The sequence below is a fragment of the Balaenoptera physalus genome, assembly GCF_965194825.1.
Source record: "Balaenoptera physalus genome assembly, chromosome: 19".
NCBI lineage: Eukaryota > Metazoa > Chordata > Mammalia > Artiodactyla > Balaenopteridae > Balaenoptera > Balaenoptera physalus.
Window position 1 is genome coordinate 48,445,317 of NC_138900.1, and position 26,266 is coordinate 48,471,582.

The 26,266-nt window shown below is 43.7% G+C and overlaps 3 protein-coding genes across 8 annotated transcripts in view; 2 read left to right on the forward strand and 1 right to left on the reverse strand.

Annotated features, from left to right (window-relative positions):
* Positions 1-26,266, reverse strand: part of TK2 (thymidine kinase 2) — an 80,733-nt gene that overhangs the window by 30,403 nt on the left and 24,064 nt on the right. For 2 of the 6 annotated variants that reach the window (XR_014257200.1, XR_014257202.1), the window contains exon 1: positions 58-1,798. The exons of 1 other annotated variant lie outside the window; for it this stretch is intronic. Coding sequence is in view for 2 of the 5 variants with exons in the window: in XM_082439739.1 (XP_082295865.1) it covers positions 58-406 (349 nt within the window). In the remaining 3 variants the exon portion in view is untranslated. Of the gene's footprint in view, positions 1-57; positions 1,799-26,266 lie in introns of those variants that run through there. 3 more of the 6 variants (XR_014257201.1, XM_082439739.1, XM_082439738.1) reach the window with 3 other exon arrangements.
* Positions 2,024-15,117, forward strand: LOC309649576 (chemokine-like factor). The gene is made up of 4 exons (XM_082439768.1): positions 2,024-2,158; positions 7,493-7,651; positions 12,083-12,178; positions 14,475-15,117. Exons 1-4 carry the CDS (start codon positions 2,081-2,083, stop codon positions 14,589-14,591), a joined length of 450 nt encoding a protein of 149 aa, XP_082295894.1. The 5' UTR covers positions 2,024-2,080; the 3' UTR covers positions 14,592-15,117.
* Positions 15,115-26,199, forward strand: LOC309648487 (chemokine-like factor; the record flags this gene model as incomplete). Its single annotated transcript, XM_082437100.1, has 3 exons — positions 15,115-15,444; positions 17,655-17,813; positions 23,967-26,199. 3 exons carry the CDS (start codon positions 15,115-15,117, stop codon positions 24,093-24,095), a joined length of 618 nt encoding a protein of 205 aa, XP_082293226.1. The 3' UTR covers positions 24,096-26,199.

Below are 26,266 nucleotides of genomic sequence, written 5' to 3' on the forward strand. Positions count from 1 at the left end.
AATGGGACTGAGGGCCGCCTCCGGGACGCCAGCGAGGGGAACTGAGAGACGCGTTACCCCGAGGCCAGGCCCAACGCTGCGCCCCTAGCGACCCCGGGCTGGAGGCGGGGCTCCGGGGCCTGTCGCGGCGCAGCGCCCGGGAAGCCCAGCTCCGCAGCGGCCGCAGCAGCATTGCCCCGCGGGCGAATCCAACGGTCCCGACCTTCCTTGCGGCGCACTTCGGCGCGAGCGCGGCCCAGCGACTGGGCCCGCCTCCGCGCACCGCCTCCAGCCCCGCGCCCGCCCCGCCCTGCCGGCTCTTAAAGAGACCCCGTCTCATTTCACCCTCTCTCGGAGAGGGTGAGGGGTTCGCCCTTTGCAGCCTGGAAATCTTCCCGCCAACGAGACGCTGGCAGAATGAACCCATGATTTGGCAAGACTCGGGGCATGGGTGGCCAATAACACCAGCGACTGATTGGTTAATTAACTATTGGAGATTAGTTAATTGAGCATCTGTTGTATCCAGGCACCTGTCACGCAAGGTGTCATTTATTCTTCCCAACAACCATATAGGTGGATATTGTCAATCCCATTCTCCGGGCTGAGCTGATCCTTGGAAACTTAGGTAACTCGTAAAAAGTGATCAGAAACATTCATTAAGGGGTGGAGCTGGAATTCATGCTCATCTGTCTTGCTTCACAGCCAGCACTCTTTCCTCTGAACTTTGACATTTCCAGGGTCTGGACTGTAAATATATTAGATCCCTCAGGAAGTTATTAAAAAAAAAAAAAAAAAAAAGACAACAGGCCCCAAATGGAGTCGCTTATGCTAAACCCCACTCACCAAACCAAGACTTAATTATAGTTTTGGCTCTCCAGTCAATCAGGCTTCGTCTGATCAGCACTAGTTAGGTGACCTGCCTGATAGACCCCCTGCCATCCGCTAAAGAAAAGTAACCTTGCAATAACCAACTTCCTTGTTCTCGCTCTCTTCTGCCTATAAAAGTCTTTCATATTGTACAGCTCTTCAGAGCTCCTTTCTATGTTAGATTGGGTGTGATACTGAGCAGGATCCTGTGGGGCTCCTGGGCACAAAAGCCTTTCTATGTGCCCCATCTCTTTGATTACAGGAAATAGGCTTCATTCAGCCTATGACCTTCCCTAAATTCCATCTGGCATATTCAAGCAGCTGCTAATTAGGGAAGGAAGGGGATGCAAGACAAAGGAGAAACAAACAGTCAAGAGAAACAATAAAAAAAGAAGAGAGAGAGAAACAATAGTGCAGACTTGGGGCAAGGTCCTGGCTCCCCATCAAGCGATATACTGAGCTGTTTTGCAGATACAGAAACCCCCATCAGATGGGAGAAGTCAATGGTTAAGGACGGTATGCTGCCCACAAGCACGCAGACCCCAGACACCTTGGAACCAGAAGGTTAATGATGCTGACTCCCACTTACCTCACCACCAACCAATCAGAAGAATGTCCAGGAGCTGATCACGCCCTCTTTGAACAATTACTGTAAACCTTCTGACTAACCTCTCCAAGTTGGGACACACAGTTTTGAGGGCATTAGCGCGCTGTGGCCCCCTTTGCCTGGCAAAGCAATAAAACTTTTCTACTTCACCCAAAACTCTGTCTCCGAGATTAATTCGGTGGCAGGGTACAGAGGCCGGATTCAAGTTCAGATGCCACCCGATTTGCATCCATTTTTGTTCAAATAAAATCTTAAAATTTTTAATATGCCTCAATTTATCTTTTAACAAAGGCACAACCAACGTTCCCACTGGACAGACAACTAGGGGTTGGGGAGAAGCTGGCCTGCTTGGCTCCCCTCTAGGTCTGAGGAAACGCTGCGCGCGAACCCTGGCTTTCCGCATAGCGGGGGCCACCAGTAGGTGGCGGCGGACAGGGTCGGGGTGGCTGCCGCGTGCACCCAAGTGCGACCCGAGGTGACCTGCGCATGCGCGCCGCGAAGGCGGGACGCCTTCAAGGGCGGCTCGAGGCCCCAGTGGCCGTTGCACCTGCGGCGCGAGGCGTGGCAGAGCGATCCGCTGAGGAGGGGAACTGACGGAGAAGTGCTGCTGCTGGGTCTGCAGGCGAGATGCTGACGGTGAAGCTGAAACCGAAGCACCGCCCCTTCTGCTTCAGCGTGAAAGGCCACGTGAAGATGCTGCGGCTGGTGAGGGCGGGGTCTCGGGATGAGGGACGGTGTCCCCGCGCTCCCCCGCAGGGAGGTAGGGCTGCAAAGTACGAAGCCGATGCCCTGTCCTCTCTTTCAACCTTGTTGAACCTCTGTCAAGGCCTTCCTAGAGGCAAGGCATTTCGCTCTGCACCCTGGGGGTAGAAGGCGAGAAATAGGGTGCTGTCCTCCCCCATCAGGGGCTTTACGGACCCACTCATAAAGCAAAATCCGCACACCTACATGAATGGCCCACACTTGGACCCACAAACCAGGTACCCAGGTTACCAGGGGAGGCAGCTGCAGTTGTACCACTCAGATGCCAACAAGATTAAAAACAAAAACAAAAACACTGAGGGGTTTCAGTGGATGCTGTGTTTACCTGCTAGAGCTCAGTAGTTTTTATGTGAGTGAGCTCAAGGCTGATATAGTCCAGAGCAAGGACGATGGAACTCCTGGTTCCTGGGGTGTCAGACATGCCAGGAGCATTGCAGCAAGTTCTGGCAGAGATTGGGAGAGAATGAATCGTCATTTGGAGGAAGGCGACCCGGCTAGTTAGAGAAGTGGAAATTATCATAAGAGAATATGTTGAAGGAATTCAAGAAGAGAAAAGGGGAGGGAAAAAAATAATTCTTAAAATTTAAAGAGGTGACATATAAGGAGAGGAGGTGGAAAGTTAAAGGTTACAGGGAAACAGTCCTGCTTATTATGAGGAAGAATTTTTTTTATTGGGAAAGTTGCCAAAATTAAGTGGCCACTTGGGAAGGCAGTACATTCCCAGACAGAAAAGGTAGCAGGCACAGATGAGCACTTAGCATGTTGTGATGGCAACTTCAGCTTCAGGTGAGTGGGCAGAACAAACTGCATGCAAGGTCCTTCTCACACCAAAGTCTGTGATTCTGAGAAATAACTATGACATAATGCAAGTCAGAATGCATAAAAGAAGTTTAGAAAACTACTCTGGAGTTCAAAAAACGGAGAAATTACCTTGGGTTGGGAGTAAATAATCAGTAAAGAAGTGACCTGAGGGTCTGGGGTTTTATGCCAGGTACTGAAAGCTTTGGAACACTGGAGGAGAAATGGGATTTTGTGAGAAAGGTTCCATTTTTAAAAAATATAATTATAAATCTTTCTTATCATTTGTATATGCTTCAAAGTATTCTATAGTGTGAATGAAACACATTTATCATTCCTCTATTTCTGGTTTGATAGTCTCCAGAAAGGTTTCATTTTTGATATATTAATTCCCTCAACAAAATTTTGAATACTTAATGTATTCCCAGCCCTGAGTTAGGACTTGAAACAACAAAGACACCCAAGACAAAAGTCCCTGACTATGGAGTCCTTTAGTTTAGTCAGAGAGAGGCACACAAGCAGATAGCTGTGATGTGTGACAGGATGAAGTTAGAGCACAGAGTGAGGCATCTAACCAAGGAGGTGTCAGGAAACTTCCTAGGGGGACATTGGGCAGGGTGTAAGGGACAGCCACCTGAGCAAAGGCGTGGAGGCAAAAAAAAAAAAAAAAAAAAAAAAGCATGATTTATGTAGCAAACCATAAGAAGTTGAGTTTTGCCTTATTTTTTTCAGCCAACAGATATTTATTGAAAGCCTGCCATGTGCCAGGCACTGTTCCAGGCTCTTGGGAGATATCAGGGGACAAAGCAAAGATGCCTGTCCGCATGGAGTTTACATATTGGGGTGGGAGGGCAGGGAAGACAAACAATAAACACAATAAATAAATGGTGTAGTATTCTAGAAGGGGGTAAGTGCTGTGGAACAAGAGAAAGCTAAAGCCAAGTAAGAGAGTGTAAGGGAAGGTAGGGTTGGAGAGGAAGATTGCAGGAATAGAATGGTCAAGTTAGGCCTTGTTGAGGTGACTTCTGAGCAAAGCGTTGAGTGAGATGAGGGAGTTAAGCTATGAATATCTGAAGGAAGAGTGTTTTAGGCAAAGGAAAATCCAGTACAATGGCCCTATGGCAGGAATGTACCTGAAGGGTTCAAGGAAAAGCAAGGAAACCAGTATAGCGGGAGTGGACTGACATAGGGACACAGTGGGAGATGAAGAAGGTTTTGAGTAAAGTTGTATATGATCTAACATTTTTAAAAACTACACCAGGGGCTTCCCTGGTGGTGCAGTGGTTGAGAATCTGCCTGACAATGCAGGGGACACGGGTTCGAGCCCTGGTCTGGGAAGATCCCACATGCCACGGAGCAACTGGGCCCGTGAGCCACAAGTACTGAGCCTGCGCGTCTGGAGCCTGTGCTCCGCAACAAGAGAGGCCGCGACAGTGAGAGACCCGCGCACCGCGATGAAGAGTGGCCCCTGCTTGCCGCAACTAGAGAAAGCCCCCGCACAGAAACGAAGACCCAACACAGCCAAAAAATAAATAAATAAATAAAAACTACACCAGCTAATATGTTGACAATAGATTGGGAGGTGGGGGCTGGTGGGGACAGGAGGATTCTTGAAGAGGCAAGGGTAGAAAAAAAGGAGATGAGTTGGGGCTATTGCAGTAATCTGGGCAAGAGATGATAGTGGCTCAGACCAGGCTGTTAGCGGAGTAGGCTATAAGAAATGATCACATTTCGGATATATTTTGAAAGTAACCCCAACAAGATTTGCTGCTGAACCAGATGCGGTGTGAGAGAGAGAGGAGTCCAACATCACTCCAAAGTTTTTGGCCTAAGCAGCTAGAAGAATGGAGTTGCCATCCACTGAAAGCCTGTGGGTGAAGTCAATGTAGGCAGAGGATCAGAAGTTCAATTTTGGATTTCACTTTAGAGATGTCTATTAGACATCCAAGTGGCAATACTGAACAGGCATTTGGAATATACAAGACTGGATTTTAGGAGCGAGATTGGCACTGCAGAAATAGAAGTATTTAAAGTCACAAGACTGATGAGATCATCAAGAGATGAGTGTACATAAAGTGGAGAAGAGGACCATGGATGGAGCCCCAGAACACTTCAACATTAAGAGACTGGGGAGAGGAGGAGGAACCAGCAAAGAAGAATGAGAAAGCACAATTAGGAAGGTAGGAGAAACTAAAAGTATGGTGTCCCAGAAGCCGAATGAAAACTTTTCCGACGGAATGATCAACTGTGTCAAATACTGATGATAGTTCAAGATGAGGACTGAGAATTGAACATTGGAATTATCCTGTGGATAAATTGTGAACAACTCTTTGCTAGATAAGTGGACAGGAGCTGAGTCATGGAAGACTGAATACTGTGGTGAAGGTAGGCTCTATCCTAAAAACCATGGGGAGCCATTGAAGGGTTTTAAATAGGTGAAGAATTGCACACATTTTTATTTCAGAAACTTTACTGTAGTATCTTTGTCATGGTAATTCAAGGAAAAGATACTGAAGGGCCGTTGTTTTAGGGACAAAGTGGATTCCCAAAATGCTTAGGCATTAAGTCAGCAGGACCTGCTGATTGGTCAGTTGTGAGGAGTAAGTTGGAGCAGTGATCTTAGGTTTCCAGGGGCAGGTGAAAAGATAGATGGTCATATCACCAATTAAGACAGTGAATACAGGAGGAAGGGGCAAGGTGACAGTTTTGCACACGGTGAATTAAAGATTCTAAATGGCTATTTATGTGTGAGATGTTGAGGACAGACCTGGGACAGAGACCCAGGTTGTGGACAGAATCTAAAGGAATGCCATCATTTTAAAGAGATGGGTAAAAGGAAAGCCCACCGAGAGAATAGTTTCAGAGGTATAAGAACTAGAAAAGGTGACATGGGAGCCAAGGAGTAGAAAAGTATGAAAAAGCCAATTGCAAATAAGTCATGGGGGGCCAGTAGGATAAGGATTGAAAAATGTTTGTTAAATTTAGTAATTTTGCAATCGTTGATGATCTTGGCAAAAGCAGTCTACATAGAGTGGTGAAGAAATGTTTGAGGTATTAGTGGAATATTTAAAAGCTAACTGAAAACAAAGGCCAGGAGTTAGGAAAGATATGAGCTGTTAGTATGGATTAGGGGAGAACCCAGTGTGACTGAAATCATGGGAATTAAGAAAATGGGTTAATCACCAGTGCCAAATTCCAAGGTTACAGAAGATGGGGACTGAAAAAGTGACCCTTGATTTCATAAACCCATGAACTCAAGACCTTGGTTCAGTAGAGTAAATGAAGTGATTTGAGATGACATGTTGCTGATCATAATTATATTAATTATAAAGAATGAGTTATTTAGTAACTAGTTATATTTACTGTTACTGCTTACACAGTTATATTTACTGTGTAAGCAAACTGACCAATTTAGAAGTTTAAAGGTAAGCTACTTTTACAGTAGTAAAGTAATTGAAAGAATTATGAATAAGTAGCCTATATAGATCTAAGGTTAAAAAGAGAATGTGGATGCTGACAGACTGATCATAAAAGTCTAGCCAGGGAAAACTCTTGACAAAACCATTCTCCAAGAACACAGAGACTGTGGATAGAGCTGTGTCTCCTAAGAACATCATGACATTGACAGACTCCCAGGGACCTACCAGCTTATTTTTTCCTTTAAGTCACTTTTCATTTCTGTTTTCTATATCTTCATTTGGAAATGAGGAAATTGGATTAGATTAATATCTTCAAGGGTTTTTTTTTCCACTTAAGTTTTTGTTAATTCTGATTGCATTATGTTTAGATAAGAGGAAGTTTGCTAAAAAGCGAAGCATCAGAATTGTTGGGTTTTTTTGTTTGTTTTTTTGTCCTTTTCTTCCTCACAGGATTCTTTAGAGAATTTTTTTTCTCTGACAATTTGTTTTCAACTTTCCTCCCCAGTATTTTTCATGGCAACATTCTAAGTTTAAATTTGACAGCAGATTCCAGATTGTTAAGAGTTAAGGAGTGATGAGTGGATGATAAGGAATTATAGCAGCCAGTATACACACTTTTTTGAGAAGCATTACAGGGAGAAGTAGAAAATGGGAATTTCTGTGGGGAGCAGGGTGAAAGGAAGGTATGTGTGTTTTAAGAGAAGATAACTTAGATATGTTTAGAGGATGATGAGGAAAGGAACTAGTGGAGGAGGAGAGATTGAAGGTACGAGAGGGAAAAGGAGATATTTAGTGGAAAAAGATCAAGGGAACAGATGTGGAAAGTGATGGTATTAGGTATACAAGCGGAGTAATTAATTAGACTTGAAACAGAGAGGGATACCTAGTTCTCTAAAACACAAAGAGAAGTCAACATCCATACATTTTAGTCTTCCTCTTTTAGATGTGTGTGTATATGGAAGAAACCCATTTATTTTGTTATTTTAGAAATGATCATTTTTACAGCTTAAACTTGTATTCAATAATCACTGAATATATCATGTTTTTTTTTTTCCTATAGGCGCTAACTGTGACATCTATGACCCTTTTTATCATCGCACAAGCCCCAGAGCCATACATTGTTGTCACTGGATTTGAAGTCACTGTTAATTTCTTTTTCATAGTTTTATATATACTCAGACTTGATCGATTAATTGACTGTATATTTTGGCCTTTGCTTGTAAGTGTTCAGTTTCACTGTTAAAGTTAACTACTTTTTCCTGCCATAGAGAGACATTTTAATAAACTCTGTTCTTTAGTTTTCTTAAGCCTTTAAGGAATCTCTGACAGGCTTAGGAAGGAGGAACTCTACCCACTGCTAATGTGCTCTGGGGAGATTCTCAGGGAATCAGGGCAGCCAGGAGCATAAATTCTCCTCTGAGCTCTATCTATCAGTAGATGTGGCTGACCTTTCAGACCTTTCTTTCTAAGGAGAATTCACGTAGGTGTAGATCTTCAAAAGAAATTTAAATTTAAGATCATGGTTAATGAAATTATACAGCATTCTTAATCTTTACCTCCTTTTTAAATGCATGTTGATATGACCTCAAAATTGGGGAATAGAAATGGAGACAGATACACAAGTATCTACATCTTACACATCCCTGATCACTATATGGAAAATCAAAATAATTTAGAGGCTGAATAAAGCACAACATTTTCTTACTTCAAAATGTCTGTAATCATTAATGCCACATAATTCTTAACTCATCTTGTAGAACCTTATTTAGTAGCATATGGACTTTACCTGCCATACTCACAGCATTAGGAATAACTGCCCAGTGGAATGCCCAGATGGTCTGGAAACTTTCAAAATAGGCACGTTGAAGATATTAACTAAGGGATACTTGGCCCTTCAGCCTGGACCATAAGCTGGTTCTAGGAAGAACTAAGTGACTTCACTGCTCCTCTTTCAAGTCTTATCCCCAGAATCCTATCTCCGTAGGTCTCCTTTCTGAGACTCCTGCTGCCCTTCCACCCTTTGGCTGGGCTGGTAGCGCCACTTGTCTCATCCTCTGGGATTCCAGAGTGCTGATATCCAAGCTGATGACCCGTATTAAGAAGAGAGGACTTTAGAGCTATTCTCAAACCATAAGCGTCCCTTAAAGTGGTGCCTTCTGGAACCACTTTTGAAGACCAATGATGAGCATTTCAGGCTAATCACAAGCTGAGAAAGTCCCCAAAGTGGAAAGCTGGGAAATAGATAGGATCTTCATGGCACCTCTCCAAAATCCTCCTTGATCTACACTTCGGAGCTGGACCTGACTGAAGTAAGGTCTGGGACAAGAGATTACAAAGCCTTCCTCAGCTGGCCCTCAGGGTATGTAATACCATTTAGTAGCAGAAAGGACTAAGCTAAATTATCCCAAGGATTTCTTCAAGGAGATGAGGAATATGGTCCACATCCTGTTAATCTTGTACCCAAAAAGTCGTATAGTTGCTCTTCACACTCTGCTTTTCCAAAGTTAATAAAACTAACACATTTTAGCATTTATTTTTCCTCAAACTGTAGTAATTCTCTGGAGCTTCTTACACGTCCCAGTAATAAACTTGGAGTCCTAAAGTTAACAGAACACACTGAGAAGGAGCGTGGCCTATGTATAGCATACTGAAAGTAGTCTCCAAATCTCTGAGGCTCACACTTGGCTGATACTGTACTCTTAGATATGGTGCTATATTGGTCAACTAAGTTATTACTCCATCATGAAACCCAGATTCCTCTCCGCTCTTGATCTCATTAAATCATTTATTCAACAAATATTAAGTATCTGCTAATTCCAGATTCTATACTAGCTTCTTTGATAAAACAAGACACAAATCTTGCGCCTGAGAAACTTTCAATGTAGCCAGGAAGTAAGATAAGTGAGCAATCCAGTATAACAGGTGCTGTGATAGATGTATACCTGGACGGTGTGGAAGGGAAGGGGACCAAGTCACAACAGGCTTGCCTGAGGAAAACTACACCAGCGTTGAGGGCTGGAGGATGAAAAGTAGTTAGCTGATTGATACGGGGCTGAGAGAGCTTTCCCAGTACAGGGAGCAGTGTGTGTGAGGGTCTAGGGGGAGAAAGAGCTGGACCCTCAAGGACCTGCAGGAGTTCTGAGTGGCTGTGAAGAAGAGAGGGGCAAGAGTGGAGGTCTGAGAGGCAGTAGGAGGTCAGAGCATGCAAGACTTTGAATGCCCTGAGTTTTAATCCAAAGGCCGCTGGAAGCTTTGGGAGGTTTTTAAGTAGGAGAGTGACATGATTAGCTCATATCTGAGGAGATCGCTCGTAGCAGTGTCGATAATGGCTTGAAGAGGAGCAAAACTAGAGGTAGGTCTCAGAGACCGCTTAAAAGTCTCTTATCATAATCCAGACATGGAAATGAGAAAGGCCTAAATTAAGGTTAAAACGGTAGCTGGTGAGAAAAAGTGTTGATGAAAACTGGTAGGACTGGGTAACAGGAAAATCAAGGATAGCTGCCACTTAAAGAACTGTCTTAAGAGGGTAATGAGACAGGAAGTACAGGAGGAAGAACAGCTTCAAGGAAGGGCCAAGGAGAGCGGTATGTAATGAGTTCAGTTTGAGAAACAGAAGGTTTTAGTTGCTTATGGGATATTCAGACGGAAATGTTCAGGTCTGAAGCTTAGGAGAGAGAAGTCAGAGCTGCAGCTTTGCGAGTCATCACCTCGTGATGGTAAATGAGCTCTGGGAAAATGGCTCGGAGGGAGAGTAGAGCAAGATAAGGCAAGACTGGGAAATACCAACATCTGGCGTGGAAAGGAGGAGTGGCCAGAGAAGGACAGGAGAGGACCCAAGGGAGACCCATGTCCCAGAAGCCAAGAGAGGAGAGCATTTCAAGAAGAAAGAAGTGGTGACTAATGTCACAGGTAAAGGAAGAAAGCCCAGAAAAAAAAAAAAGCTATATTCACTGACTGTATTAATAGAGTCCCCCAGTGACCTTTCCCAGAGTGGCTTGCCTTGAATGGACAGGTGACAGTAAAGCAGTGGGGATAGTTAGACTGAGCAGGGAAGGACACAGCTGTAACTAGAGGGGCCACCACTGAGTTGAGGAAACCTGGCCAGGGACAAAGGAGGGCAATAAACAGTGAGGTCCCAGCAGAGTGGTTGACAGGAATGGGGCCAGAGCACAGCTGGAGAAGTTGTCTGTGGCTCTTTCACTATAACAAAAGTGAAGGACACAAAGATGGCTGAAGATTCCAATTAATCTGTAGGTGGGGAAAAGGTAACCTGTAAATACTTCTATCTGATGGCCACTGTCTTCACTGATTAGGAAAGAGCTTGGCCGTCTGCACACAGATTTGTGATATGTGTCATTGTCCCAAAGTTGCAGTAACCAACACAGTTTGTAGAGCAGGCTTCCTCTGACTGTTCCCCTCAAGTGCTCCAGTGACAGAAAGCACACAAAGTGAGCCAACCCAGGGCTTTGTGGTGATACGTAAGTACAGGCTCAAAATTTCTATGAAATCTCCATTTTTGTAATTAAATTTATATCCTACTCCATGGCATACTGATGTTTGGTTTTAATAGAAAAGCAATGCTTTAAACCACCATTAAGGATCACTGATGTTCTGGAGCAGGTGCATCCTTTTTTTTCCCCCCTGTGATTCTCTGAACTCCCTAGAACACCATTTTTATCTGAAGCCATTCATATACACTTAGCCAAATTACTAACAGGAGGCAGGGCTGCCTGTCTGAAGCAGAGGTGTGGTCTATTGCCTTGAAGCAGAGCAAAATACCTAGCACAGAGGAGCATTAACCTAGAACTCAATATCTCCTGCAAATGAGGACTTTTTTCCTGCCTAAGTGTATCTAATCCTGCCCTGTCCCTGTTGAACCTCTTTCTATTTTCTTTGTAATAACTACTTTTCTAAGTTACCAGAGTTTTGAAGTTTGATGTTTCTGTGTTGAAAATTCCTTCTTGCTACCGTTATCTGCAAATATATATAAACCATTCCAGAATAAAGACAATTTAACTTTCCCACAGTTTACATCCATTCAAAATGTAAGTTGCACCTCTTAAAGCCACAGTTCAGAATGAAAATGCTTCATTTCAAGAAATTATTAAATGAATGAGCTACATCATCAAAAAATAATTGCATAATCGGCCAGCTGTTGCATACAGATATGTGGGAGCTTTTTCCCGAAAATTACCACTTTCTCCAGCCCTAAGTTTTATTAATTGCATTTGGAGTAACATTATAAAGTTGTTTATTTTATGGTGTAGAGCACTCCACGCTTTCTCTTATATTATTAAAATTGAGCATCCTGACTTCCCAGTGTACCATTCTACTTTAAACGTTCCGCATAATACAGCATCCACTCCTAACCAGATGAGCTCTCCCTCCAACTACATTTAAATAAAAAAAGACATAAGCCTGTTAAGGAGTTAAATGATTGGTGTCTCAGAGGTTAAGAGACCCATTAGGCATCATTATAGGCCAAATACAATATATGTGTCATTTTACTGCAGCAGTTTGATTTCCTAAAACTAAATAAAACTATTTAAACTAAAATTTAATAAAATGGAACTTTCGAAATCTTTAGGGAGCTGATTCATTTTGTTGGTGATCTTCATGTAAAGCTGACCTTTCTATTCTGTGTTTTCAGGATATTATCAACTCAGTGGTTACAGCAGTATTCATGATAGTTATATCTGTGTTGGCACTGATCCCAGAAACCACAACATATATAGTCATTGGAGGGGTAAGTGGAGGTATTTCTGGTTTCTTCCTTCAGGTTTGATCAGAATTCAGATTTACTTGAAAAATAAATACAAGAACAGAAAGCTAGACTGTATTCATCCTTGAGGCTTCTATGCCAGTACACAGTACCTAATGGCTTAATACTTTTGTGTGTGAACACGTGCCCTGATTAATGTCAAGGAGTATGATTTCACGCTAAAATTGAAGTTAACCAAATAAAGAGATTCCTCCATATTTCTCATAGATATGTAGGGCTAGACTAGACTGAGAAAAGCTACTGGAATCAGTTACAGTACTAAACTCTCAGAAACCTGTCGAGAAAAAAACAAACCATGGATGAATTTCAGAGCTCTCCCTTTTCAAGAAAAGGATACATCCCACTTGTTAAGGTGAGACAGACTGTTCTGAGCTCAGTTATTTCTTGTCCAGATCCTGCTTCAGATGGAATTTAATAGATGTGTCATCGTAAGGGAATGGTGGTAGGAAGCCTTGTAACTAAAGGATTATTTTGAACACTGAAGAGAAGCAAATCAGTTTAATTTGGAAGGCAAGCCAAAACAAACGAAGAGTCAAGTAATTTAGTTACAGTTCCATCGGATATTCTTCTGAGATTTCTTATAGGGGGTTCAGAATCATTTGGCTTTTCTAGGTTCTGATTTAGAGAAGTGAATTATTAAGTTCTTCTTAAATAAATCTCCCTCCTACTTCCTTGTCTTTTCATAGTATGGGCCACTTAGGAAAACTGGCCATGTATGTCAGAATCCATGGCTTTTCAACTCCTTCATTAGGCCCAAAGCAACTTCATGAGGGATGGGAATTACTCTAGAAATGACATAGTGCTGTAATAGCAATTTCTCCTAGTTGTCTTTAAAGATAATTATGGAGAAAGAGGGATGAGGCATAGGGTTTACTTTCACTCACTTATTTACTCATTCACTCATTGATTCATTCTTTAAGTGCACTTCAGTAGGTGCTGACAAAATATAGAGCCACAAGCCACAGGTGGCTATTGAGCACTGGAAATGTGGCTGGTCTGAATTGAGATGAGCTGTAAGTACAAAATACACACTGGATTTCAAAGACTTACTGGCCCCAAAAGAGAGTGTAGAATTTACAATTTTATTATATTGATGACATGTTAAAATTACATTATTTTGGATGTATCAGGCTAAATAAAATATATTACTAAAATTAATTTCACTTGTTTTTTCTTTACTTTTTAACGTGGCAATTAGAAAATTTTAAATTAATTATGTGGCTTACATTGGTGACTCATATTATATTTCATTTGGACAGCTCTGGACTAGAATGTGAGCCCTATATCCTCAAGTTGCTTAGAGCCTAATACAGGAGACAAAAGTGCAAACAGCTGTGTCTGAGCTGTTAGCAGAGTACTGTGGGGCACAGAGAAAAGGAAGCAGCTACCTCTCTCCGACAGTGGAATCGTGGTTTGCCAGGACTAAAGGGGAGGAAACGGGGATGGTTCCAGGTGGAGGAACCAGCAACATGCTGTGTACCAGAGTCATGAAAGCACCGGTAGGAGGTACTTAGCGTGGTCAGAACCTAGGAAGCTGCGTTTGAGATTCAGGATGGAAAAGGAACAGTGTCTGAAGCCAGAAAGCCAGATTTCTTGGCAGTTGGATGGAGCTGGTGAAATAACACTGACATCCCCTTTCTGCAGCCCCGGCACCAGTTCTCAAGTAGCCATCAGAGAACCTAAAGACCATGTTCTAGTTTATTCCCTTTACATCAGTTTTGTTTTCCTGAGGCCTATTTAGAATCCCACCCCTTAAGTGGATGTAGCCGAGCCTTTGAGAGTTCACTTTGGGTCATCTTATCACTCCAGTTCTCCAAAGCTCTTATCACAGCTACTATCACCATGGTTAAATCTTGAGCTGGTGTTAACCTGACCTTTTCTCCAGTACAGTTTGCAACAGGAAGGTCAAACAGTTGATCATTGGGTATAGAAATGCTGATTGGTAACTAAGTACCATCGCAGGGCTTTAAATAGTATATCCAGGAGCAAGTCAAGAGATCCAGACAAGTGTTTGTTTCAGAGCCCACACCACCTCAATATTGTTTCTGCTCACTTAAATTATCTTTCCCTTTCTCTAGGAAGGTACTGGGAAAACTTGGGAATGAGAATAAAATGATCTCTGAAGTCTCTTCCCATTTTAGTATTAGGTGACAGCGTAGGGAGCAATCCTGGTGCCCTCGCAGGAGAGGAAACCGGTGGGCAGACCACCTAAAACCTGTGTGACCATGGCCCCAGCAGTGACACTGTGTCTTTGTTTCAGGTGTTTGGACTCGTGGCCTCGGTGTTCTGTATTGCCGACGGGGCCCTTATTTACCGGAAGCTGCTGTTTAATCCAAGTGGTCCTTATCAGAAAAGTGCTGTTCATGACAAACTATAAGTTTTGTAAATTTATATTCCTTTTTAGTTGATGCTAATTATTAAACATATCTCTTTATTATGACACATGTTTTCTGCAGTTCTCATTTTAATCTCTACATGGGAGCTGGAAGAAGAGATTTAGGAACTGTGGGCCCAGCGCTGTAACTTCCAAGGGAGCGCTCGAGCGCCTGAATCTTATGGGATCCGGTTTTCCTGTTCCTGGGCCCGGGAGGCAGAGGAGAAAGACCGGGAGGCCCGAAATGGTCTTCAGAGCCCGCTCCCCGGCTGGCTGGCAGCACGGAGGTGGTGGCGTTGAGGGGACCTTGAGTTCCCAGGCTAGGCAGCGGCGTCGCATCCCGGTGGCTACGAGGGCGGCTGAAGGGCTTGGTTTGTCTGCCGGCAGCGAGAGCTGAGTGCGCGCGAGGGAGAGGCGGCCGGCAGCCGTTGCGGCGCGACGCTGGTTCCCAGGGGAGAGCCGGCCGCCGCCGTGCAGGCTCAGAGCCGAGGGGCCCGCCAGACACCACCAGGCTCGGGGGTCCACCATGAATCCTGAAGACGACAACGGACGTTCGGGGGACTCGAAATCCGGGGGACGTCCCTCCCGCTCAGTAAACGTCGCCCGTGCGGCGCATCCCGAGCGCTCGGCGCCATCCACAAGCTCGGTGCGGGACACAAGCGCGGCGCCCTCAGCATCCCGGGGGCGCACTGCACCCACACTCAAGCCCACTGCACAACCCGCGATCCCCAGCCAGCGGGAGAAGAAGGCCATACAAAAGCGTGCTGAGGGCCGCGCCAAAGTCCCGCCCAAACTCAGGGACAGCCTCAAGGGTTTTTTCTTCTCGCCCACAGGAATCTTGAAGATCGTTAGGCTGGTGAGCAGAGAGAGCTGGTGGCCCGCTGGGCGGATGCAAGGGCGGATGCCGGCCGGCTTCGGCCGCAGGGAGTGAGTGATTCCCAGGGGCGCCACCTGGGGGAAACTTCCCTAATTCCCTTTGCGGGTCCACATTGTTTCGCCTCCCCTTTCTTCCTCCTCTCCCTTTGCTCCTCCCACACACTCTACCCTTGCTACTAAATTTGGCACGCTTCCCCCCACCCCTCACTTTTATATTCCTCAGGTTTCCCCTCACAAAGGGAATTAGGGAAGCAATGGAGATAATAACAGCCATGTGTACATTAGCAAACAAGAATAATAGACTTGACCAATAAAGTTGATAAACCACTGGCCAATATAACAGGAAAAAATGGGGTAAAACAGGACATATATTTAAAGTTAGAAACCAGAAAGGGAAAATAATGCAAACCCCAAAGAAACTGAAAGGATTCACAAGAGCACTTTGCAAAACAAATAAATGTGAATAATTGGATCAAAGAGTTGATTTTCTGGGAAACTATAAATTACCAAAACTGGTCCCAGAACAGAGAAAAACCTAAAGAGACCAATATACAGGGGGGAAAATGAGAGTATCTTTCAGAAATGTGTCAGGCCCAGACTTTTTCACAGGTTAACTCTTTTCAAACCTTCATGGGATGCAATTCTGATACTATTCAAACTTTTTCAAAGAATAGAGAAAGAAGAAACATTTCTGAGCTATTTTTACAAAGTCAGTGTAACACTGATATCAAAACCTGACCAAGTTCAGAAAAAGAAAACTAAATAGAAATCTCACTTGTATCAAAGCAGCAGTATTAATATATTAACAGAAAATGCTCATCAGTGCTTCTTCAAAACACACCATGAAGAAGAAACATAAGGATGATTCAATATTAGGACTCTATTAAACTAATCCGCCATAAGTAAAAGGAGAAAAAATTAGGACACTCTATCAAATAGGGTACAGAACACATTTGACAAAATTCAACATTCATCTCTGAGTGAAAAAAAAGTGAGCAAGGGAAGAAGAGAGAAACCAGTTAAATAGGAATACACAGATATTTCAGTGACATTATAAAAATAAACCCAAAAGTCAGCATCATATATAATTAAACCTCAGAAGTATTCCCATTAAAATGAGGAACAAAGAGGATGCCCACTAGTCACCACAATCAGACAGGAAAAAGGAATAAGTAAGAATATTTGAAAAGAAGAGGCAAAATATATCATTTCTTACAGCTGATATGATCAAAGATCTAAAAAATAAAATCAACTGGGAAACAATTTAGAACAAGATAATTTCTACTAACTCATTAGTAGAAATGAGCAAACAAGCACTTAAAATAGAAGAAAATGTTTCTCTTTACAATAGCAATCAAGATGACAAAATATCTAAGATTAAATGAAATAAATTTGAAAGATATATGAAGAAAACTTTAGAACACTGTTGAGAGATATTTTAAAAACCACTAAAATAACCGGAAAGATATACTTTGTTCTTGAAGAGTTAAGACTAAATTTTGTAATCTTTCCATATTATAAGTTAAAGGAAATCCCAATTAAAATACCAACAGGCTTAGCTTCGGGAACTTGACCGAGACAAAATTGAGAAACATAAACAACCTGAGAATGAGTACCAAAAGGGGGACTAAATCAGACAATAATACAACATAAAATGAGTTGCTTGTAATTTCAGAAGTACTAGAAAAGAAATCAGCAACTCAATAGAAGAAAAGAGTTTCAAAAGCATCCCGAATACATACGAAAATTTAGTATATGATAAAGGTTGGATTTCAGATCAGTGCTGTTTCCCAATGAATGATGTTGGGATAATCAACAGCTGTTCAGAAAGAAAGAAAGCTGGGACTCTACCTCACTCTTTCTATCAAAATCAATATATTTTTACTTTACTTGACCTGTATATACACAATTCTTTCTGGTATGAAATATACACTGTTAACAGTGATTACTTTTAAGGAGATAGACTAGGGTTGGGATGAGGGAGGAGAAAGAAACTTCTGTACTGTGTGCATTTTTTGTGTGTATTATTTCATTTCTTAAACATGTAAGGAATTTTAAAAATAATATGTATGTGCAAAACAATACAGGCAATTGCAATATAATCAGGTTTACAGTCTGACTGTTTATGATTTTATTTTGTTTTTTAATAGCCCATTTGCATTAAAACAAATCCTGTTTCTTTTACTGCAGGGCCTTCTCATAGGGGCACTAGTTTGTTTCATCATTGCTGAAGCCCAGGAGTCCTATATAGCAATCACAGTCCTGGAAACCTGCATCGTTCTTTATTTCATTCTAATATATATGCTAACCCTTCACCACTTGATGACTTATTTGCATTGGCCCTTACTTGTAAGTGTTCATTTTCATAATTTTCATATAAGCTTTGCCCTCAGCCCCACAGTAAAGGCTCTCCTCAAGGAAGTGCAACAGAGAGATGTCTCTGGACAAGGACATAGCTGAGCTATGACAGAGTGTCACCCTCATCCCAGAGAGGAAACTAGCCTAAAGCCCAGAAAGATTCCTTGAACCCCTCTGTCTATAGGACAACCAACACACACACCTGCTTCCATCTCATTACGGCCCTAAACACGTGGTACTTTTCAGCTGGTCCTAAAGAAAATTTTACTCAGTATGTTCAGTAGTATATTGCTTGTAAAACGGCACATGCTTCTTCTACTTGTCAAACAGCACCCTCTCTAACAGATTACAAACGTCCCTCTGAAAAGCATGTTTCTACAACATGGCTAAGTGGCAGAAAACTGTCACGTGTGCCCTGAAAGAGTGCAAGAGTCAAACTTTTCATGTGTTAAGGGTCCATCTTTTCCAAAGGGGTGCCGTATGGTGGAGTATTCAGGAAAAGACACTGCATAGCCTTCTTCAATAGCTTTTTCCAGAATTTCATACTCCTTACCAACTGAAAAATTCCCAAAGCTAATTCCTCAGGTCTCAGAAAAATCCTTTTTATTCCAGAGTCTGAGGCTCTGTATCCTCACAGACTGGAGAGGAAGCATAGTTTTGTCCAGATACAGACATGGGTCCTGGCCCTGCCACCTTACTAGCTGTGAGAACTTTAGCCTCAGTTTCCCCATCCGGGAAATTCAGAGAAGGAAAAGTGTGATGATAAGAGCTGTCTATAGGGGTCCTGTAACATTTAAATGTGTTTAAAGCAAAGATCACAAAAGGCTTGCCACAAAGTAAATATTCGCTACAAAGTGTGGGTCGGACCCCCTGAGGCAGTTGGGTGGCTTTTACCCTTTTATCTTTTGCACCGTGAACCATCCTAACTCCGAGCCCATGCCTCTTCCACATCATACTTTTTTATGGTACCTTTTTTAAACTGTAAGGTAGGATTGGTTGCTATTGACCTAAAACTCAGAATACTTTCTTCAAGCGTCTGAGGGATTTTCTGAAAAGGCTGCTGAGCTCTCTCTGTCCCACAGAGTGCTGAGCAGCAGAAAGCACGAAGCAAACTCTGAGCAGCTTTAATTGGACACGTGGAAGACCCTCTCAGTTATGGAGAGCTATAACCATGGAGAGGTTTCTGAGGGGAAACTAAAATCTCTGTCCATGGAAATTTTCAAGAGGGGAAGGTAAAATAACTGTTTTTGAGCACATGCCACGTACCAGATACTTCTTCATATAGATTACCTTATTTAATCCTCACAACAACCCGGCGAGGTTGTGGTCATCCCCCACTCCCCCTTGAACAGATGAGAAAATTGGATTAAAGAGACTGTGTTGCCCATGGTTGTATCTAGGCACATGGAAACTCAGATTTGAGCCCAGGTCTGTCTGACTCTAAAGCCCAGACTCTTTCCAGACTTTATGCCCTATAGCCTTGTGATGGTTTATCTTCACCCTCCCTACATCTTTGTCTTCCTCACATTCGCAAAATCTTATCTTCTCTGAATCCTCTCCCATTTTCTCATGGTTTCCTTAAAATGTGCAACGAACGGTGAATTGATTTTCCTGGAGTGGAGGGCGGGGTACAAGCCTCTGGGGGTCGGCGAATGAGGGCTGCACCAAGGTCAGCAGCTGTGGTCAGGTGGGCCGGAGCCCTCTAAAGGCCCACGGCCATAAAGCTGGAGAGCTGGAGAGAGCCTCCAGGCACCGTGCTTTGCTGGAGGGTCCGGGGGAGCGTCCAGGAAGAGTCTCAGGGAGAGGCAGGAGCCAGGGTCTCCTAAGCATGAAGCAGGTGCTGCGAGAGGAGCTGTTCCCACAGTCACGGGCAGCTCAGGCCAGGCTTGTGGAGAGCTGCAGGCCTCTAGGCAGCTCTGGTAAAGCCATGCCCCCTTTTGCTACCTCTGTCAGGGCATCCTCTTTTCTTTGGATAGCTATGGGAGCCCAGAGCGTGATACAAAGCCCCTGCCTTTTTCTTGCTCCTGTCCCCTAGGGTGTGGCCAGCTTTCCTCACCCCACCTGTGGTGGGGTCACTGTCTTCATTGTTAGATTTCATTATCAACTTTACCCACCCTAGTCTTATGTCACTAATCAGGGTACCCAAGAAAAGTATGAAGTATAATTATTGTCTTCTGAATAGCCCATATTTTAAACACTTCTACGTTGTAAAAAAGGTATTTCCCCATACAGTCCGAGAAACTGAGTTCTGGTCAAGCGGATGTTTTTTCCAATAGAAAGCAATTTAGAAAAAAGAACATAATAAACATATTTAACTAGAACTCTATTGAAGGGATGATTCCAAAACTACCAGCAATATGTTTACATTTATAAGTAAAAGGTATCAGCTTCAGAATGTCCCCTTCAAATTCTGGTGATGACTGATCAGGTCTGCCATGTGTTTGGAGAACTCCAAGGCACAAATACCGCATAATGTTTATTGTATATATATCCTTCTTACAAATACCACATTTTGTGAAACAAAGTGTAAATGTTTGACTTCTTCCTAATATTCAGTGATTTTTAAAAAAAATAAGCATTCACCATCAAAGCATCTTTTTCTTTCCCAATTTTAATTCTATACAATTTTGTTTATCTCAGGGAACGGTTTGGGGGCTTTACAGAAAAATAATAGTCAAGTCACAAACCCATCTCTCACGGTGTCAGAGGCAGCTACTTGAGTCAATAAGGTATTTAGTCAAAGTGAGAAAGAAAAAGATGATGAGTAAGGATGACATTTATGGGGAAACCAGAAGTGCTTTTGCACATGGCAAGACTCAGCTGTAGTTTTACCCCATCTGGGAGAACATATCTTTCTCTCTGTCAAAGATGAGGCCAACAAGAGGGTCTGTGTATAAGGCAAAAGGGAGGGGGTGTTAGTCAGGAGAAGACCCGTGGGCTCTCAAGTCAGACTGAGGAGGGTCATAGCCACTTACTGGCTGAGCAACCCCAGGCAAGTTGCTTACCCATCTGTAAATTGGGGATAATGAGAGTTTGTTGTGAGAATCAAATGAGATCACATATGAACACCTTGGCACCATATGTGACACACAGTAAGTGCTCAAGGTATGTGAGCTACAATAGAAATGTTAGGTACAAAGAAAGCATTACTTCCAAGGGACAGTTCAGAAGAGCACTTCCTTGCAAGTAAGGACCACAGTAAACTATAATGTCCAATAGTCCAGCGAGGAGATGGAATTCTGACAGGGAGTCAACAATTGGCTAGGGAGACCGAGTCTGCATTTGTTTTGTTACTGTTATCATTATTAGTGTGCATTCATCCAAATTCTCAATGATCTAGACCGCAGTTAGTTAATTTTTAATTTTATAAGTTTACACTCCGCTTGAGTCCTTGTTCACATTTTTTGATATCTTTGGTTTACACAATCCTCAGATCCTATGCTTCCTGCAAAGCTGCAAACCACTGTACCTGCCCCAGTGTGGGCAGACCTCTCACTCAGCCTACAGAACCCAACTGGAACTGACTTCCAACCCTCATCAGCCCTGCACCATGTGCCCCGTCCAGTGTTACTCACCAGGCGCCCAAGTAACAGACATTAGTGCCTTTCCAAGAGGCAAGTCCCATTCCACAACAGGGCTCCTTGCTCAACAGTCTCAACAGGAAGAACACCTGAAGTTCACAGAAAAGTTTACTATGTTGAAGGCAGATATCAGGAATCTACTCTTTGATGCATTCCCACTACACCTCATCTGATGCTTTCAGATTCATTGTGCCACTTAATCGTCAGAAGAACCCAATGAATCCCAATCATCATCCGCATATTAAAAATTAGCCTGTTGGGGGAATTCCCTGGTGGTCCAGTGGTTAAGACTCCACACTTCCACTGCAGGGGGCACAGGTTCATTCACTGGTCAGGGAACTAAGATCCTAGCCTGTTGGCACAGAGGGGTGATAAAACACGCCCCAGGTCATACATCTAGGAATTGGCAGGCCAATTATTTGTCCTTATTTGTCCCATACCATTTTGACCCTCCATTACCCATTTCACAGAAAATGCCAAAGATGGATGCTGCACTTCCAACCTTGGGGGATAGATCATTTCCTCCTTATTTGGGTGTCCCTGATGGGAGGAAATAGTGAGTTGAGTTCTGACTCCACTCCTTGGCAGATATTCAATCATAGTCAATTTAATGAACTTCTCTAAGCCTCTGTTACATCTTCTTAAAATGGGGATCCTAGCCATACTGACTTTGGAGGGTGTTTGTGAGGGTTAAATGAGATAACAGGGGAAACGCTCGGCACGCTGAGGAGCTCCACTTAGACCCATTATGATTAGACAGCAGGGCTCTTCGCTGGGTTTGGGCAAGCGCACCGGACAAGCTGACACTACCAAATCATGCCACCAAGACGTAAAAACTTAAAATGTTCAGATTAGTTACCTGGGCCATATGGAGGTTATAGGACCCCGGGGTTTTACTCATCCTCCAACACTGGTGCCACTGACTCAGTGAGTACCTTCTATTTCATTATCACTGTGCTACCAAAGCCCAGGCTCTGCTTATCCTCAGGAGTGTGCCCCCTCCCACTCATCCTCATCCTTTATTTAGCACATGAAGAAACAGATTGGGCCAGCATTTGAAGAACCCAGTACCAATGTCCAAAAAGAAGGACACAGATAGCCTATAGATGTCAGGGCAGACTCAATTCTGGCCATGTTTTAGGAAAGAGAGAAAGTCACTTTCACTCCAGAACCTCAGGCTAGCTCCTCAGATGGGTTCCTGCTTCTTGGGATGTGGGACCCTAAAGAATAAATATGATCCAACTTCCAAAGTATCAGTTCTACTGATTTGCAGATTTGGAAGTAGAATTAAATCAGTGAAGTGTTCATCTACATTTTTATTTTTATATTAAAACAAATGTATTGTGGAATAGAATGCAGAATTTACATTAATTTAAAATACAAAACATCAATAAGATCATATTTATGGAGGGTCAATATGGGTGAGGCCCCTAGACCTCTAGGTTTTTTTCTTGCCCATTTTCCTATGACCTTTAAAAAGTCTGATGGAAAAGTTGTCAGTTTGTTTTTTTTTTTTAAGAGTGTTGTTTAATGAAGTTAAACCCATTTCTGCTGACGATCCTATCCAGAACCTTATAATCACATAAACTCATGTCTCTGGAAGATATAAGAATTATGCTGCTGAGAGTTCCTCTTAATATTAATCAAAGGGAAAGGTTTTTTTGGGTTTTTTGTTTTTTAATAGATCTTTATTGGAGTATAATTGTTTCACAATACTGTGTTAGTTTCTGTTGCACAACAAAGCAAATCAGCCATATGCAAACACATGTCCCCATATCCCCTCCCTCTTTAGCCTCCCTCCCATCCTCCCTTTCCCACCCCTCTAGGTCATGGCAAAGCACCGAGCCAACCTCCCTGTACTATGCTGCTGCTTCCCACTAGCTATCTATTTTACATTTGGTAGTGTATATATGTCGATGCTACTCTCACTTTGCCCCAGCTTCCCCCTCCCACCCCAAGTCCTCAAGTCCATTCTCTATGTCTACCTCTTTATTCCTGCCCTGCAATCACGTTCATCAGAACCATTTTTTTTTCTTTTTAGATTCCATATATATGTGTTAGCATACGGTATTTGTTTTTCTCTTTCTGACTTACTTCACTCTGTATGACAGTCTCTAGGTCCATCCATGTCTCTACAAATGACCCAGTTTCGTTCCTTTTTATGGCTGAGTAATATTACATTGTATATATGTACCACATCTTCTTTATCCATTCGTCTGTTGATGGGCATTTAGGTTGCTTCCATGTCCTGGCTATTGTAAATAGTGCTGCAATGAATATTGTGGTGCATGTCTCTTTTTGAATTATGGTTTTCTCAGGGTATATGCCCAGTAGTGGGATTGCTGGGTCATATGGTAGTTCTATTTTTAGTTTTTTAAGGAACCTCCATACTGTTCTCCATAGTGGCTGTATCAATTTACATTCCCACCAACAGTGTAGGAGGTTTCCTCAAAGGGAAAGTTTTTAAAAGGCATCCATCCTTAGATGGGTAACTGACCAATTTAAATATTTTATGAAATTACATTTTCATGTAAAGTTGACAATTTTCAATTCTGTATTGCAGGATCTTATCAACAGTTTCATTACTGCTGTGTTCCTTTTCTTAGTTGCCGTCTTGGCGATGCAAGAAAAGGAAAGAAGTCATTTATTCTACGTTGGAGGGGTAAGTAGAGGCCTTCATGACTCCATTTAAGATCAGTATTTCAAGACTCTTTGAAAAAGGGAAACTGGCAGACTATCATTATTTCATTTATAGAACACCATCCCCACCACCACCCTTTCTCTTTCTTGCGCTGACTTCTTCAGAAGATTTGAAGTTGCACAAACTCTAAGCTCATTCTCCAAATAGGTACGAAAACAATCTACAGAACCTCTTTTGAAAATCATACACACTATTTTTTTAAATGTTGCAACAAGATGTTCTTATCTATAAGTAGGACTTTGACTTTTCTGGACTAGAAAATCATACTTTAAATCACAAGAAAAAAATGATTGTAGAAAAGAAAAAGTGCATTGTCAAAAGTGAGTGACTCAGCCTGTTGAGGAAGGAAGAAGAAGTTCCCACACCAGGCTAGGCACGTTCTTTTAATCTTTATAACTCTCATTTTTACAGATATGGGAACTGAGGTTAAATACCTTACCCTGGCTCACAAGGCTGGGACAAATCCTCATCATATGAAGACCACAAGAAATGGCAGATTAAATGCGTGGAAGATAGGGGGTGGGGAATGGGGTGGTGAGACTTTGATTCAAGAAGTTAAGCTATGGGAACAGAAATTAATCCAGAAAAAAAAAAGTTTAAGTTCTTTGAATTCATTCTATGATCAGTAAGTATTTGTTGATCCCATTCGACTGCGCCAGGCCTGAGCTCAGTGTTGGAGATAGAGTCCCTTCCCCCTTAGGGAGCTCATAGATTAGCTAGAGCAAGACCTACCTAGGAAAAGTTCATGAAGGCAGCCAAGGATTAAGTGACCGTAAAGAGAAACATACAAGGTAGACAGGAGCTGGGGAGCACTTGGAATCTAGGGTGTTGTAGCCCACTGACCCCCATCTGCTAACTCCGCCACCAAGCCTTCTCCTACCTGCCAGGAGCTCCCACCACCTGGTCTCCATCAATTCTTACCTGGATGGCAGGGGCTCCCACCACCCCCCACTGGTCTCCCTGCCTCCAGCCTGGTTCTCTTTCCATTCATCTTGCGACAAGTGGGCTTTCTGAATCTGGAACCTCCCCTCCCCTCTTGATGAAGTCCCAGATCCTGCACCTCCCCAGCCTCAACTCTGCCCCCACCCTCACCAGCTCCAGACGTCTCACCCACACCAGATTCCTTGGAGACCCCAGTCCAGTACCTGGAGTTCTTCTCCTCCCAGTTGGTCCCCTTGGAAACGCCTTCCTGCCCTTTCAAACATAGCCCAAGAGTCCTTTCCACTGAGGGGCCTTCTCAGGACCCCACTGCCACCCGAAGCCTCCTAGGATCAGTGCCCTACTCCCGTCCTGGTGCCTCAGACCTTAGGCAAGGCCGTCACTGGCAGAAAAGCCCATTTCCAAAAACCCTTTCTCTGGGAATGCCAGAATAGGCTGCAGCATCCAACTGGGCAGACACCAGGAAGGTAGTGGAGGGTCAGAGGGAGACAGGAGGCCGCACGCCCGCCGCCGGGATAGGGAGGCCAGGCTGCTGCGGAGCTGCAAAATAACCCCGCCTTTCCTTCCCGCATATGGTCTTGTGTCTGACAGTCCCTGTGTCTCACAGCGGCAATCGTGTGTCTCATCGATGCGACTGTGGTCACCAAGACGATGAGGAATACCTTGAAAAAAGCCCTGGGAATCGAAACCAAAGCCAGTGCCTCCGCCGCCCAAGAACCCATCCCACCCACAAGGGTACCCACAAGGGGAAGCCCAAGGGCACCTACAAGGGCAACCATGAAGCAACGCGGCCTGTCGGAGCCACCCTCGGAAGCACCCTCGCGGGCACCCTCTCGGCCACCCTCTTGGGCACCGTCGCGGGCACCCTCTCGGCCACCGTCGCGGACACCTTCGCAAGCACCATCGTCTTCTCCCTCCCGCCGCTGAGCTCGCACGCTGTCACCCATTTCAGCCCACATGTGATCATAAAATCAGGGCTGCTAAACCCGGAACACTTCTGCTTGCTCGTGCTGCCTTGTGTAAAAGTCGCGTTACATTTTCAGGCGAGTGCCAATGCTACCGCGGGGCTCTAGGCGCGGCTGCCCCAGGAGGCCACAGTTTCAGCCAACCCGACCCGAAGGCGGGAGCAGCGGCTACAGCCCCCGGCAGCCCCCAGAGGCCTCGCGAGGCCGCGTGGGGAGTGCTCCGCGCGGAGGCAGGGCCACCACTGGAGCCGGCGTGGG